Source organism: Pelophylax lessonae (assembly GCF_965119305.1).
Source record: "Pelophylax lessonae genome assembly, chromosome: 2".
NCBI classification, from domain to species: Eukaryota; Metazoa; Chordata; class Amphibia; order Anura; family Ranidae; genus Pelophylax; species Pelophylax lessonae.
In genome coordinates, this window is record NC_138769.1 from 146,782,039 (window position 1) to 146,799,723 (window position 17,685).

Here is a 17,685-nt window from a genome sequence, read left to right on the forward strand (position 1 = left end):
CCCTCCCATCTTCTCCTAACTATCCTGCCTAACCAGTATAAAAAAAAAAAAAAAGGGATGTGTGTACTTTTTAATCCATTCAGCTCTGGCTCTTGGTGTCAGAAAAGGTCTATCATCTTAGTACACTAGCAAAGAATTGAGGACTCAAAGTGTGAAAGGGTGGCTCCCAAGGTGCATGTCCTCGAAAGTCCAGTCACCTGAACAAGCCTATAACGCAGGGTCTATGAATACTCAACTCAGTTGTATCTTGTACTGTAGGATTAACATTAAAAAGGTTTTTTTTTTTTTTCGCTTTCAAATAAAAAACAGGTTATGCTTACCTGCTCTGTGCATTGGTTTAGCACAGAGCAGCCCAAAGCCTCTTCTTCTTTGGTCCCCCCGCAGGTGCTCCTGGCTCCTCCCTTTCAGCGAGTGCCCCATAGGAAGCTGCTTACTATAGGGGCACTCGAGCAGGCTTGCTCCTGTGCTGCAATGTATTTTCCCATTGACAAAAGACAGTGTTGCTTGGCCCCGCCCCCTCATCACAAAATATAGTTGACAGCAGCAGGAGCCAGTGGCTTCTGCTGCTATCAGTCTGTCCAATAAGGTGAGCGAGAGTCGCTGCTTTTGTGCACATGGATTGGGTTCGGGCAAGTATAATTGGGGGGGGGGGGGGGGAGCACATGCAGCACAAAAGTTTTTTTTAACTTCATGCATAGAACGCATGAAGGCAAAAAAACCCAAGGCTTTAAAATCACAAATATAAAAAGGTGTATAGTGGTTATGATCTCCAGCCAAAGAACCTTGCAGGTCCCTCAAGATATACAAGAAATCAGCTGCACTTTTTTTAAAAAGCCAGTATGCACTCAACAATTTATTGCAGTATGGATCTGTTTGTCATAGCTTTTCTAAAACCAATCTTTTATGTATTGACTTATATAAACCATTGCCCCGAATAGCACTTTCCCAAAAAAAAAAAAAATTCTGTGTCAACAATAAGGCTTATTTTGAACAATAATGTGCTGCGTAAAATATAGTGAATACTGAAATCACCAAAAATATATATACAAGAAATATATAATACAAAAAATTTTATATACCACTCAAAGTGTGTGTGAGGAAAAAAGATAACAAGAAATTAATCAGTGTTCCTTAAAAATGTGAATATCACCAATGTAAATCAATAATTAAATAAACATAAATCATCAAGTGCAAATTATAATGAAGTGAAAAGATAAGGATATTAATTAAATTCAATCCCAATAAAGTCCATACAGAAATTTGAAGAAAATCCAAGAAGGTGTGCCACAGGGTCCCAAAAAAGTGCATCCACACAATTCCTTGTGAAAATATAGTAGACACCGATGTGCAAATCACCCAGGGAAAACAGATGGCTGCTTACCAGAACGGGTAGGTCTCTCAAATTAATGAGTAGACCACAGAAAGCATAAGTGTAATGCCAAGGATGGCCACAGGATGTCTCCTTTATATTCTCAATGGCGATGTCCACATAGTAGGAAATAAATTAGGACAGGGACATAGTGTAACTCCGTATATAAGGCATTTATTAATGATAAAAGGCAGATAAAAACACTCACATTTGCGATGTGAATTCAAGGCATCTATAAGTTACAGGTACGCTGGAAACGAACGATCTAGACGTGACGAGACCACGCCCCCAACAAGCCGGCTCCTTAGACACTAACAGCGAGGGAGATGTTCGTTCGTTTCCAGCGTACCTGTAACTTATAGATGCCTTGAATTCACATCGCAAATGTGAGTGTTTTTATCTGCCTTTTATCATTAATAAATGCCTTATATACGGAGTTACACTATGTCCCTGTCCTAATTTATTTCCTACTATGTGGACATCGCCATTGAGAATATAAAGGAGACATCCTGTGGCCATCCTTGGCATTACACTTATGCTTTCTGTGGTCTACTCATTAATTTGAGAGACCTACCCGTTCTGGTAAGCAGCCATCTGTTTTCCCTGGGTGATTTGCACATCGGTGTCTACTATATTTTCACAAGGAATTGTGTGGATGCACTTTTTTGGGACCCTGTGGCACACCTTCTTGGATTTTCTTCAAATTTCTGTATGGACTTTATTGGGATTGAATTTAATTAATATCCTTATCTTTTCACTTCATTATAATTTGCACTTGATGATTTATGTTTATTTAATTATTGATTTACATTGGTGATATTCACATTTTTAAAGGAACACTGATTAATTTCTTGTTATCTTTTTTCCTCACACACACTTTGAGTGGTATATAAAGTTTTTTGTATTATATATTTCTTGTATATATATTTTTGGTGATTTCAGTATTCACTATATTTTAGCGCAGCACATTATTGTTCAATATTCACTTGGGGTTTTTTCTATGATTCCTTTGTGCAGCAGCTCACCCTACAATACTAATTTTTCACTTAATTATACTAGCGCAGAAATATCCACTTTTACAATAAGGCTTATTTCCCCCCTAGATCAATTCAGCAGCCTGGAATTTAAAGTGCTTACAGACAGAGAACTTTCTACAAAAAATGAAGGAACGGTCATATGTCTATATGCTCTTTCCATGCCCTTCTGCAAAGGAGTTATCAGCAAAGATGGATTTTCTCAGTTGATCGATATTCCACTCCGGATAAATGAAAAAAAAAAAAAAAATGCACTTACCTGATTCAAAACAAGTAAGTTAAAGTGTATGTCTGGGCAAAATAAAAAAACTGTAGCAACAAAAACATGTTTTGCAGAGATGTAATCAATATATATTTTTAAATTACTTTCCAGACTTTTAAGATAGTAAAGAGATCAAACATTAATGTACATACTGGCATGTATTTGATGAGAGTACATACCTGGTGTATGAATACTTGTTGTTGCTTCTGTTATACAGGAGTTTGACAACAGGCTGTTGGCAAAACACAAACGTTACCTAGGGCTTTATAATGAATTATTCACAGGAAAGATGCTATCTACTGCCTTCAGGTGACTGAAGTGCTTGTATATTTTTCCTTACTTTCAGTCCCGGTGAAAGTGGTCACCAATTAAGAGGGTGAATCTCCCTAATCCCGACAGATTGCATTAAAAAAAAACTGGACAGGGAATCTAACCACTCACCATTCTATCCAAAATATATATTAAAAAAAAAAAAAAAAAAAAAAGTTAGACTTTAGGACTTTAGATACACTAAAAGCAATTTTTGTTTTGTCTCTACTGTTGATATTGTAACTCTAATGCAAATATCAAGTAGACCTATGCAACCCCATCCCTCCACAAAAAAAAACAAAAAAAAAAAAACCAAATAAATTTATAGAGATAGAGACAGGATATCAACCAAAAAGCCAGAAAAACGTGATAAAAAAAAAAGTGTATAAATTGAGTCGCAGTTCAGTAAGTAAAATAAGTATTTGATCCCCTACCAACCAACAAGAATTCTGGCTCCCACAGACTGGCTACAGTATGTGCTCATGTGGAACAAGGATTAGTCCTGTCAGTTTAGGAAGGTGCACCTCATGACAACTCATTATGTGTATAAAAGACACCCATCCACAGAATGTGTATAAAAGACACCTATCCCACAGAATGTGTATAAAAGACACCTATCCACAGAATGTGTATAAAAAGACACCTATCCACAGAATGTGTATAAAAGACACCTATCCACAGAATGTGTATAAAAGACACCTATCCACAGAATGTGTATAAAAGACACCTATCCACAGAATGTGTATAAAAGACTCCTATCCACAGAATGTGTATAAAAGACACCTATCCACAGAATGTGTATAAAAGACACCTATCCACAGAATGTGTATAAAAGACACCTATCCACAGAATGTGTATAAAAGACACCTATCCACAGAATGTGTATAAAAGACTCCTATCCACAGAATGTGTATAAAAGACACCTATCCCACAGAATGTGTATAAAAGACACCTATCCCACAGAATGTGTATAAAAGACACCTATCCACAGAATGTGTATAAAAGACACCTATCCACAGAATGTGTATAAAAGACACCTATCCCACAGAATGTGTATAAAAGACACCTATCCACAGAATGTGTATAAAAGACACCTATCCACAGAATGTGTATAAAAGACTCCTATCCACAGAATGTGTATAAAAGACACCTATCCCACAGAATGTGTATAAAAGACACCTATCCCACAGAATGTGTATAAAAGACACCTATCCCACAGAATGTGTATAAAAGACACCTATCCCACAGAATGTGTATAAAAGACACCTATCCCACAGAATGTGTATAAAAGACACCTATCCACAGAATGTGTATAAAAGACACCTATCCCACAGAATGTGTATAAAAGACACCTATCCACAGAATGTGTATAAAAGACACCTATCCACAGAATGTGTATAAAAGACACCCATCCACAGAATGTGTATAAAAGACACCTATCCACAGAATGTGTATAAAAGACTCCTATCCACAGAATGTGTATAAAAGACACCTATCCCACAGAATGTGTATAAAAGACACCTATCCCACAGAATGTGTATAAAAGACACCCATCCACAGAATGTGTATAAAAGACACCTATCCACAGAATGTGTATAAAAGACACCTATCCACAGAATGTGTATAAAAGACACCTATCCACAGAATGTGTATAAAAGACACCTATCCACAGAATGTGTATAAAAGACACCTATCCACAGAATGTGTATAAAAGACTCCTATCCACAGAATGTGTATAAAAGACACCTATCCCACAGAATGTGTATAAAAGACACCTATCCCACAGAATGTGTATAAAAGACACCTATCCACAGAATGTGTATAAAAGACACCTATCCACAGAATGTGTATAAAAGACACCTATCCCACAGAATGTGTATAAAAGACACCTATCCACAGAATGTGTATAAAAGACACCTATCCACAGAATGTGTATAAAAGACTCCTATCCACAGAATGTGTATAAAAGACACCTATCCCACAGAATGTGTATAAAAGACACCTATCCCACAGAATGTGTATAAAAGACACCTATCCCACAGAATGTGTATAAAAGACACCTATCCCACAGAATGTGTATAAAAGACACCTATCCCACAGAATGTGTATAAAAGACACCTATCCACAGAATGTGTATAAAAGACACCTATCCCACAGAATGTGTATAAAAGACACCTATCCACAGAATGTGTATAAAAGACACCTATCCACAGAATGTGTATAAAAGACACCCATCCACAGAATGTGTATAAAAGACACCTATCCACAGAATGTGTATAAAAGACTCCTATCCACAGAATGTGTATAAAAGACACCTATCCCACAGAATGTGTATAAAAGACACCTATCCCACAGAATGTGTATAAAAGACTCCTATCCACAGAATGTGTATAAAAGACTCCTATCCACAGAATGTGTATAAAAAGACACCTATCCATTGAATGTGTATAAAAAAAAGACTTCTATCCACAGAATGTGTATAAAAGACTCCTATCCACAGAATGTGTATAAAAGACTCCTATCCACAGAATGTGTATAAAAGACACCTATCCCACAGAATGTGTATAAAAGACACCTATCCCACAGAATGTGTATAAAAGACTCCTATCCACAGAGTCTCTGTCTTCCATTCAAACCCACCATCATGGGCAAGACCAAAGAGCTGTCAAAAGGACATCAGGGATAAGATTGTACACCTACACAAGGCTGGAATAGGCTACAAGACCATCAGCAATAAACTTGGAGAGAAGGAAACAAACTGTATTACACCGCACATACACACATTTTATATATATTTTACACATACATACATACACACACACATACACACACACGTATACACACAAACATACATACATACTTATTTCAATAAACATTGAATTCAGACCCCCAAATAAAAGATATTTTCTGTTTTTTTATTCTTAAGCTGCAATATGTCAATGATAATTTACATTTAATATGCAAACTCCCACTGGATTCAGATTCGAACCATTACAAAAGGCTTACTAACCCCTTATTATTCTAAAGGTGAATGACAGACAAGCCTTTGTTCAATGATGAAAACAATCACGAGATCTAGACACATTTCTATGGGACCAGCAGCAGCAAGCTAACCTAATTGCTGGCTGGGACAATGCATAAGTGAAGTATGTACCTTGGCAGAGGATTCAATCAGCTTCTCTTCTTCTTTTGGAGATGTGATGATGGGGATATTACATACAGCTTCGTATGACTCATTTTTATCCTGACAGTAAGAGAAATGGAGACAATCAGTGAATAAAATCTGCAGCATTATTTGCAGCCACATACTCTGAACTGCAGTCTTATGATGTGCTAAACAAAGCTAAAGGGAAATGGGGTCGTAGCAGAATAAAACTTTGCTGAGAACAGCTGGTGGTCTTTTATTGGCTTTCTATGGAAAATAGATTACTGATATTTAAAATGAACATAAGCTATGTATATGCTTTTCAATGTGGAAGGTTTGTATTCTTTGTGAAATAAAGTCATGCTTTAATAAATAAACAGTGTTTTATTATTTCAAAATCTGCTTTTAAAAAAATAGGCAAGTAAAATCATTTTTTAAACAGCCAATACTTTCCAGGAAACATTGCAAATGCACCAAAATCAGATGTCTAGTTAGTTATTTCACCTTAATCTGATCTATACACATTAGATGCCCTGCAGTTTTAGCAGGGTTTCACAGAGTGTATTTTCAGGACTACAGCCTATTGTCCCCTTTCAGACCATGGGTTTACCTAAAACTGGAGAGTGCAAAGTCTAGTGTAGCTGTGCATGGCAGCCAATCAAGCCTTGACCAAAAAAAAAAAAAAAAGTAACTCTTACCGGTAACATCTTTTTCAGGAGTTCTTTAGGACAGCCACCTCTGAGAGGATAGGCGTGTATATATACAAAAAGCAATACAAAATACCTTTTTTTTTTTTGATTTGTGATTTTTTTGTTTTAGGTGTGATCACAAACTCTGTTCTGTGGGAGGAAAAACAGCAACACGTTGTTCTTCCCAGTGAACGGCTGTGCGGGATGTGTGTCAGTACAAGTCTGATCATTGCAGGAGAGTACATGGAGTTGCCAGCACAGCCAGTAAACTGACCAATGTACTCTCAGGCCTAGTGTGGTCAGTTTTTAATAGGAAAGCAGAGGGACTGGCAGGATCACCAAGTATTTGTCACAAGGCAAGTAATATAAAGAACAGGATATTTTTCATACAAGTACATGGTACAGCGTGTAAATATAGGAAATGTGAAATTTTGGGGTAACATTCTTTAAGTCATTGCATACAAACATCATATACAGTACATCAATTTTAGTATCTGAGGAAGCAAAAGTGCATCACTTCTACAACTAGCCCATAGAAGGCTCCTTTCATGTGCATCCTTAGTTACAAATTAAGGGTCTATGCCATCTCAGGTCAGGGGTTCCAAACTAGATGATATTTTTTTTAAGGGAGCCCCTCTGTTTATACGTGAGTCTTTCAAACCGTATTCATTTGTTAAGTTCAGAGATCCAGTCACAGAGTAGGAGCAACATCTAAGCACAATAACTCTGCATGCTATGAATAACAACCTTTATACCAAAGTAATGGTGAAAGCATCAAGGTTGAGAGAGTCAAAGTGACCAACAGAAAAAGGTGAGTGAGTGATTGTGAATGGAAGTATCATACTTCATTCGTCATCATACTTTCATTCATTTTGAGGATCACTGAATCCCAGTATCTTGTTCATTTTGGGCACAGCCAAAAGATGTATCAGCCTAGCCAAGACCCAAATTTGACACATGTTGGAGAGATTCCCTATGGCCAACGACATGCAAGAGCTGGGGTTGTGTCGGCCTGGTGAAAAATAAAAAAATAGTCAATTAATGAGAGGGAGACCATGAGACTGTGGGGAGATCTTAAAGAACTCCTTCACAAATTTCTCCACAAATCTCCTCCAGATCTTCCTCCCATTTGACCCTGCACCTAAGAGGGAAATCCCCAGAAATTTTCTTCAGCAGATAGGTTTTTTTGAATATATAATTGAATTCAAATTCGTTTTCTTCTAATTTACATGACTTTCTACTTGAATAAAAAACACAACAACAACATGTGCAGTAGGCATAGCAAACTAAATGGCCATACTAACCTGTAACGCTGCCTGACACTTGTCTACCAACCCCTGAATAAGGTAATATTTAGCTTCTGCCATTAGTTCTTTGATCTCATGCCGGTTCTTGGGAAGTACAATAGTGTCATCTCGCAAATAGTTCAGTATGGTTCCAAAATGCTTTCCACATCGGTCAATGAGAATCCAGCCTGTGAAGAAGAGACAGTTGTGGAAGTTGTTTAGGCAAGGATAACGTAAAAACAAAAATGTCCAGCGCACCAAAAACGGATCTCCCAGTTATGAAGTGTGGTGACCTGAATCACCCACTGGCATCTTACAGCTTCAGAACTCCCCACTGTAGTTCCCTGATTTCCCCACGGAGAGAAGATTTCAAGCAGCTAGAGGGGACGCTAGTGATAGAGAGAAGAGAATCCGGCAGGCTGTTTGTACCCATCAACTTGATACATTTAACCTGCCCATTAATGGTTCCAATCTCAGCTGGTTCCTGCTGAACCAGCCGAAATTTGAACCGTGTATAGCCAGCCTAATGCCTCATACACACGTAATGATTATCGGCCGACCGATCATCCGACTTGTGTCCAGAGTGGTGTTTTGTTGGTTGGAATGTGCCTAGACTGCACACGAATTTTCTCGGCCAACAAAAATCTACTTCAGAAGTGATGTCATGTTCTGGTTTACTTTCCGTGTGTTTTTTCTTCTCTGAGCATGCCCAGTCTTGCTCATCAGATTTTTGTCTGCCAAAATCTGTACTGACTGATGGAAAATCGGCCGTTGCGTTGACGGCCAACAAAAATTTTATAGCCTGCACACCATATTTTTTTCGGCCGAAAAGTCGGAGTCGGTTGTATCATACTAACAAGCCGAAAATCGGCCGATCAAACGTTGGCCGAAAATTCACAGCCAATAATCGATGCCTGTGTACGAGGCTTTAGTTTCTGCGTACTTTATTATTCCACTACCAATTCTAAGAGGAAATTTATTAAAAAAAAAAAAAAACGTGGAGGAGAGTCCCATTTATGTGCTAAACCCTAACAACCTATCTCTAACAGTTAGACACTCCAGGGTGAATTTTGTCACAATTTGCCCCAGGGCAGAATAATCGTTAAAAGATATTTACCTACATTACAAAAGATTTAATAATTTGCTAGAAAGCAAAGTTAAAAAAAACAAAAAAAACAAACAATCATAAGTATGAATTTCACATTATCGGAGAAGGATAGTTTTACCATCCACTGCATCAAAAGCCATATTTTATGTATTATTGGGGCCTCTTGCTCACTGTACTGATGTATGCGCATCAGACATTCCTGGCAGAAAAATTGCAAGGACGAGCTGTATATCACTCAGGAGTATGCATGTGACATTTGAGCATATTTGTGAGCATACACCACAAATACCGACCGGCACTCAGATTTCTGTATTTTTTTTTTATGATCAATACACAGTGCATGTTTACACGCCTGTGTGTCCAGGCACATTGAACAGTAGGCTGCATTTAGATCAGTAAAAAAAATGCCTGTATGCCTGAAAACTGAGCATTTTCAGGCAGCAATGTACAAAAGGCCTTAGGCTTAGGCCTTCGAGCTTAAAAATACTGTTGTAACAGGCAGAGTGTTTTTTTTTTTTTTTTTTTTTGCCTGCAAAAGCACCTCTGTGTAAGCCTGTGTGTCCACGCACACATGGGCGTTTACAGGCGTATTAGAAGAGGAGCGTTTACAGGCAGAAAAACAAAAGACACTTTCAGGGGAGGCGCTGAAGGCCAAAAAATTGTTGAACATGCCTAGATGCTTTTAGGTGTATCTAGTGTTTGAGTGTTAAAAGTAAAACTACAACCAAAACTATTTTTTCATTTTGGATATAATAAGGGAGGGCTATAACCTGTCAGATTTTGTTTTTTTGCCACCTGTGTCCCATTGCAGGGATTTACCTTTACTTCCTGTACCACAGCCAAACAGGAAGGGAGATGAAATCCCTGCAAATTAAATCCATTGGGCCCCCCCAAGGTCTCCAAGACTAGTGTTCCCATTGGAAGATTTCACCTCTATTACTTTTCTGGGGACAACCCAAAATTTGGGATTTTCTTTTACTTTCAATGCGAACGGTAAACAGGACAAAGAGAGGGTGAATCTCCTTAATGGGGGCACAGACAGCAAAAAAAACTGACAACTGTTCTAATTTAGTTATACTTTAAAGTATTAGTTCAGTCAAAAACTAACTCTAAATCTACTGGAAGCCACATTCTAAGACTAACTTTGTAAAGAAAAAATTGCTATACATACCTTTTCGGCAGCCAGTCTGGTCTGGTCGAGTTAGTTTTTGGCTGAAATTCTACTTTAAGTCTACTGACAACAGCAGCAAACATTGGCTGCATTGAAAAGTTTCAACCAACCATTATTGTTTTTCCTGGGATTAAGCCAACACTATGGCCCCTTTAAGAGGGGGGGTCCAATTGGGACTGGCTGTCCGTTCTTCAGCTGGATCCAATCAGACTCTCCACTCTCCTCTATGGGCAGTCAGATTTAAATGGACTTGTGTCCAAACTGAAGGGGATCCGTTCTTCTATGTCTGGATGGATGGATCGAAGGGCAGCCGGCCCGTTTACATCCGACTGCCCATAGAGCAGAGCAGGCTGTGTCCGTGTTCGCTCTACATAAGCGGAGCGGCATGGACCCATCATCTGGCCGCTCCACTCAGCAGGGGGAACAGGGGATGTATATCTTGCTGAAAAACCCGGGCTCCAGCCGGTGTAAAAGGAGCCCAAAGATGATAGATTATGCCCATGAATCTAACCACGTCTCATGACAATGTTAAAAATAGGAACTGTATTCCTAGGATAAATTTGGTCCAGTATCCAAGACCTGTGAGAGTCACATAAAAGGAATGTACTAGGAAACATCTACTGATAATACAATTACCTCTCTTAGAACCTTTGTAAAATCTACATAAACACAGAATGCAAATATTTGCAAATCTCAAACTCATATTTTATTCACAATAGGAAATATAGAACAGAACAAATGTTTTAACTGAGAAAATGTACCATTTTAGGAAAAAATAAAGTCATTTGCATGCACCTGATCTTCTTTCAAGATGTGGGAGGTAGCAGAGGGGAACTTACACCAAGCAAGTTTCAGAAAGACAAGGATGAGCAAGTTTGGGGTGGAGGAACTTGACTGGCCTGCACAGAGTCCTAACCCTCAACCTGATAGAACACCTTTGGGATGAATTAGAGCTGAGACTACAAGCCAGGCCTTCTTGTCCAACATCAGTGACTGACCTCACAAATGTGCTTCTGGAAGAATGGTCAAACATTCCCATAGACCCATTCCTAAACCTTATGGACAGCCTTCCCAGACGAGTTGAAGCTGTTATTGCTGCAAAGGGTGGGCCAACTCAATATTGAACCCTACGGACTAAGAGGGATGCCAATAAAAGTCATGTACATATAAAGGCAGGCATCCCAATACTTTTGACAAAATAGTGTACATACGAAAAGACAACACTGGACTCCATAGACAAGTGAGTATGTTTTTTTTTTTTTTTTTTTACATACAGGGACAGGTAAATTTAATTTAGGATGATAGGTAGGGTGCAGTTCCCCTTTAATGGCCCTTTCATACCAGTGTGCTTTGGTAATGCATGTGTTCCTCATACATTTACGGTGTTGGCAAATAGAGGTGCCATTGTGAATAGCCCCCCACCATACCTACGTTGAAGCTTGGTAATGCACTATTGTACGTCACACTGCGCTGACCAAACTTGGCGCAAATCCAATTTTTGGGAGGAATGGGACCACCATACATAAATGGTCTACATAGTAAATCTGATGCAAAATGCTTTACTTTGAGGTCATTGCAAATTACAAGTGGGAACACTTTGCTTCTGCCAGAAAAGCCTCCACAGATGGAAGGACCTTTTCACAGCAAGAGCTCTGTACATGTGGAATATGCTTCCAGGTGAGCTCGTTTTTGCCAACTCTGTAGATTTGGATGTCTTTCTTTGCTATTTTTATTGATAAATATAAATTTCCTAATTATATAAATTATTATTTATAAGCAGTGATCGTAAATTGTTGATCCAGGGAATATCAAATTGCCTTTAGGGGACAAGGAAGGATATTATTTTTTTTTTTTTTTTACAAGAATTGGGCTTTAAAGCAACTCTGCTACCCTTTGATGGATGCAGTGTAATATAACCTTTGTTAACCGCCTTAGCGGTATCCCCGAGCGTGACTCGGGGTAGGAATTTTCTGCTATTAGCGGTATCCCCGAGTCACGCTCGGGGTGAATGGCAGAGCATGCAGACAGCGCAGCGGAGCGTCTCTTACCTTATCCTGGCGATCCAGCGATGAGCTCTCATTGCTGTGACCGCCAGTGAGATCTCCGCTGCTCGTCTGTCGGTAGGAGGACTTCCTAGTTCCGTTCCCTGCAGCAGCAATGCTGCATGGGAGCGGAACTAGGGAGGGAAATTCAAAAAAAAAAAAAAAAAACGTTGCACAAAACACATAACACATTTTAGATTATATATATATATATATATACCTATATACACACACACACATATATATAAAATTATATTATTGATTCGATTATAATTCATGCGTATATATATATATATATATATATATATATATATATATATATATATATATATATATATACACACACACACACACACACACACATATATATATATATATATATAATATATAACGCATGAATTATAATCTAATCAATAATATAATTTTATTATATATATTAAATAGTAAAATAATATTATTGATTCGATTATAATTCACTTGTTTGTGTTTCAAATTTATCACATCTGGGATGTCTACTAGACTCTTGTTTTGGTCAGGTTTAAGTCAGTAATTACTAAGAATTGTAGGCCTATAATACATAGCGCCAAATTTCCATGAAAAGAATTGTACCGCTTTTGGAACAGAATTCCTGACAGAATCATACCGCCAGGGAGGTTAATGTATATTTACTAATGTTTTTCTAAATTAGTATAGTATTGACAAACTGGGAACCATATATTTATAATATATATATATTTATTAAAAAAATTATTATTTTTTTTTTTTTTTTTAAATAAAAAGGAAAAGAGAGTAATAACCTCATTTCCCAACATGCAGAATGTCACTTTCCCGAGTGACTTCACCAAAAAAGGTCAGATGAATTTATTAGGGTATTTGTAACACCCACAGAGCAGAAAGTTACTACGACACAGAATAATCTGGCTCCACCATTACATATGAAAACAGATACAGTACTGAGTACAGACCATCCCAGATTCCTTATACTATTGAAACATTTCCAAAGAGAAGAGAAATCTCACCTTCTTTATCAGTGAGGACCTCCATACGACCACTGAACATTGCCTTAAGCATGGTGTCATGTCTTGTCAGGACCTGCACTGTGGTGTAGTGCAATGAACCGCCCACATTCAGCCGGATATACTTGTTTCCCAGACAGCCCCCTTTAAAACTATAGGTTTTAGGCTTGGCCCCAGAGGCAGGGCACATTGCTGTCAGGCAAGTGTCACCAGACATCTCTCGCTGCAAGTAGACGATAACTCTGCACACAGTGGGCTTCACGTGTGCCGCCGTGGTGGGAGGGTACAAAAGGAAGACCAGTCCTAGTTAGCAGGAGTTGGGGGCCTGCTAACCTTTTAAAATACCTGCAAATAGGAGAAAAAAAATATATATCAACAGGATAGAACAATATATCCTCTATAACAATTTTGATTGAGTTTGACAACGCAAAAACTAAACCATATTGGTGTAATAAAGTGAGAAATTTACAGAGATGGACTACCCTTCATAATGGCCACAGAATTAGAGAAGGCTTGAGAATCCAAGGGCACGGATTTTCCTGACACATATACAGTGCCTTGAAAAAGTATTCATATTCCTTAAAATTTTCCACATTTTGTCATGTTACAACCAAAAACGTAAATGTATTTTATTGAGTTTTTATGTGATAAACCAACACAAAGCGGCGCATAATTGTGAAGTGGAAGGAAAATGATAGTAAAATGAATATTCCTCATTTTAGGATAGTGGTTGGATGCATGTAAATCATTGCTTTATACCCCCCATATATCCAGAACAGCAGATTTACAGCCTAATATTATAAACCCATCTATTTCAAATTGCATACAGCTGTTTCAGGCTTGTTGGTCATACTCCGTGCAATGCATGAACATTTTGGGTTTCGTGGGCCACCTTACATTATTTTATTTGTTTATGCTTTGTAATCATTTTTCTAATAATTCTATCTTTTATACTATGTGACCATCTAAGTCAGCACAACTGGTTAAAAGATACACATACAGTACATAAACTTCTCCATATATTCCCCCACCAGACTCCAGGACTTTCATTCAAAGTAATAAAGAGACATTTGTAGGCCAAGTGTCAAGGCTTAACAATCTGTACAGAAGAAGCAATGTAATCTGCCTTTCTGTAACCACATTTCCTCCATATTCTTGTGGGAGGGATCTTAATCTAAAATTAAGTTCTGGACATTCCCGTTGAGTTTAACCGCTCATCCTGTTTCCGACAATTTTAGATGAGTAACTGAGATTAAACCAGCCAGAGAGAGGGATGATGTGTATTAATGTCACTGTGCTCCAAGATTATTGCTTCAAATATTAGTACTTCTTTTCTTTGCTTTCCAGCAATTACACAACTAAAATATACAGTATCTCTCAAAAGTGAGTACACCCCTCACAATTTAAAAAGTGACAACACTGAAGAAATGACACTTTACTTAAATGTAAAGTAGTGAGTGTACAGCTTGTATAACCGTGTAAATTTGCTGTCCCCCTCAAAATTACTCATTACACAGCCATTAATGTCTAAACCGCTGTCAACAAAAGTGAGTACACCCCTAAGTGAACATGTCTAAATTGGGCCCAATTAGCCATCTTCCCTCCCCGGTGTCATGTGACTTTAGTGTTAGAATGTCTCAGGTGTAAATGGGGAGTAGGTGTGTTAAATTTGGTGTTATCGCTCTCACTCTCTCATACTGGTCACTGGAAGTTCAACATGGCACCTCATGGCAAAGAACTCTGAGGATCTGAAAAAAAGAATTGTTGTTCTACATAAAGATGGCCTAGGCTATAAGAAGATTGCCAAGACCCTAAGCCTGAGCTGCAGCACATTGGCCAAGACCATATAGCGGTTTAAAAGGACGCTCGCCATGGTCGACCAACGAAGTTGAGTGCACAGGCTCAGCGTCCTATCCAGAGGTTGTCTTTGGGAAATAGGCATATGAGCGCTGCCAGCATTGCAGAGGTTGAAAAGGTGGGGGGGGGGGGGGGGGGTGTCAGCTTTAAGACCAGGCCTTTTCTGACACTTGTTTACATGTAGAAATCAAAAACATCAAAAATTGTTTCTAAAAAATGACTTGGAACCCCCAATCATTATACAGAAAAACCTTGGTTTACAAGCGTTTTGAAAGACGAGCAACGTTATTTTTAAAATATTGCCTTGATTTGTGAGCGCTGCTTTGATAAACGAGCAATATACAAGCAGTAGTTTTAATGTCAAAAAAAGAATTACACTCACAATGTTAAGGAGTGTGGTGCAATTCCAAAGCCGCTAGTGTATATGTATTGTACAGTAAAGCCGCTGGTGTACAGTATACAGTTCTGTATATGGCCAGAGGTCCGAGGGCATTGGTGGCTCCCAGCACTTCCTGCAGAACTCAGAGACACTCCCAGCTGGGTGGGCGGACGTAACGCACGTTCGGAGCACCCAGAACTGACGTCAACAGTTCCCAAGTGTCTCCAAGTTCTGCAGGAAGCGCTGGGAGCCACCAACACCTTCGGACCTCTGGCCATATACAGAACTGTATACTGTACACCAGCGGCTTTACTGTACAATACATATACACCAACAGCTTTGGAAATGCACCACACTCCTTAATGTGAGTGTATTGTGTTTTTTTTTTTTTTTTTTAAATACAAAAAGGAACTGTGGGGAGTCTGGTCATAATGATATATGGAGGGGGTGCCGCAAAGTGCAGGTTAATTGGTTTTATTTTTACAGTACACTTTATGCCAGGGCTTGACAAATTTGCTTGGAATGTAGGAGCCAGCTAAAGAAGTTAGGAGCCAGTTTTTTTTCCAGCATGCCGAACAGTCGGCTTCTGTCGGACCGGCTGCCATACACACGGGCCGAATGGCGAGCAGTTTTTATTGAACCAGCCGAAGTTACCAGGCGTTCGGCCCGTGTGTACTTGGCTTGATGGTGTGATTGCAGCGGCTCACTAGGGAAGGACACTGCACCAAGGTGGAGGCGACAGGAGATCCAGTAACTAATGCCACCTTAGGCCTCTTTCACATGGGCACCTCAGCTAAGCAGAATCCGCTTGCTCAGCGGGGATTTCTCCCCTAATCCAAACTGAGCAGGCGGATGACTGGTCATGTCCGCTCCACTATGCAGAGTGAACACGGACACAGTCCTGCTCTCCTCTATCGGGAAATTGGATGAAAATGGACCGCCTGTCCATTTCCATCCGATTCGCTGGACGGATGGAAAATAGGACCACCAGCCTTCCGTTTTTTGGCGGACAGGATCGGATAGCGGAGCGTGTCAGCGGACATTTGTCCGCCTATATTCACCGTTCCATAGAGGAGACTGGAGGGTCAGATCAGGTTTGCCTGAAAAACTGACAGGCGGAACTGATCGGACAGCCAATGTGAAAGGGGCCTTCGGCTTTCGTGTGGTCGTTCCAACCAGCTGCCCCACACTCCCTGTGCACTCACCATTAAGGACAGGGTGCCAGATCAAGCCCGCAACACCTTCAACCTCTTCTCTTCTTAGGAAGGAGATCCGCGAGCAGTGAGAACAGGCAGGGGAAATCCTCAGTGCAGTCAGTGACTGCTTGTCACAGCCCCGGCCACCGCAAGAGAGCGCACAACGTATCTCCCAGCCTTGGCAATGTAGATAAACATTTGCCAGAGGCTCTTTTTTTTACAGCTGTGAGCGGGCAGTGAAAAGCTCTGTATGAATCAAGGAAAAGCCGTTTTAAGATTGTGAGGGGGGGGGGGGGGGGGTTAATCAAGATTGTGATTTTTTTTTTTTAACGATTAATCGTGCAGCTCCAACCACTTGAAAACCGCAAGTGTGCGGCCGCAGGCCGGTATTTGTGGGAGGAGCTAGCGGGCTTTATAGCGCCGCCCCTCCCCTTGACCGGCCTGCTGCCTCGGATCGTCACTCGGCTTGGTCAGGTGTTCTGGGTGATCACCTGACGTCGGCCGAATACCGCCTCCTCGTGGACCGGACGTCCGGTCGGGTGCTGTACCAGGAAGCGCTGCGTGTGGCGCGGATCTCGGCTGTTCCTGAGCAACCTCTGACGGTGCTGTGTCTCACCCTCCGCTGCCATCCAGCCCAGCCTCTCTGCCGTGTCTACCAGCTTCGCCGCTGCTTCTCCTGCTGTTCAGTAGGGGATCAGGTACTTGTCATCATGGGGGGGGGGAGGGGGGGAGGAGGCATCTTCCTGCACACACTGCCTGCCTCTGTGGGCCACGGCTATTTTTTCACACTCAGTCCTGCACACACTGCCTGCCTTCCAGAAG

At 40.0% G+C, this 17,685-nt stretch overlaps 1 protein-coding gene across 1 annotated transcript in view; it reads right to left on the reverse strand.

The window, feature by feature from the left end:
• The window catches only part of TNFAIP1 (TNF alpha induced protein 1), a 39,916-nt gene that overhangs the window by 15,501 nt on the left and 6,730 nt on the right, over positions 1-17,685 (reverse strand). The window contains exons 2-5 of the mRNA XM_082244703.1: positions 13,435-13,776; positions 8,113-8,282; positions 6,129-6,218; positions 2,845-2,897 (exon numbers count right to left, since the gene is read on the reverse strand). Coding sequence (XP_082100829.1) covers positions 2,845-2,897; positions 6,129-6,218; positions 8,113-8,282; positions 13,435-13,648 — 527 coding nt within the window. The 5' untranslated portion in view covers positions 13,649-13,776. The remainder of the gene's footprint in view (positions 1-2,844; positions 2,898-6,128; positions 6,219-8,112; positions 8,283-13,434; positions 13,777-17,685) is intronic.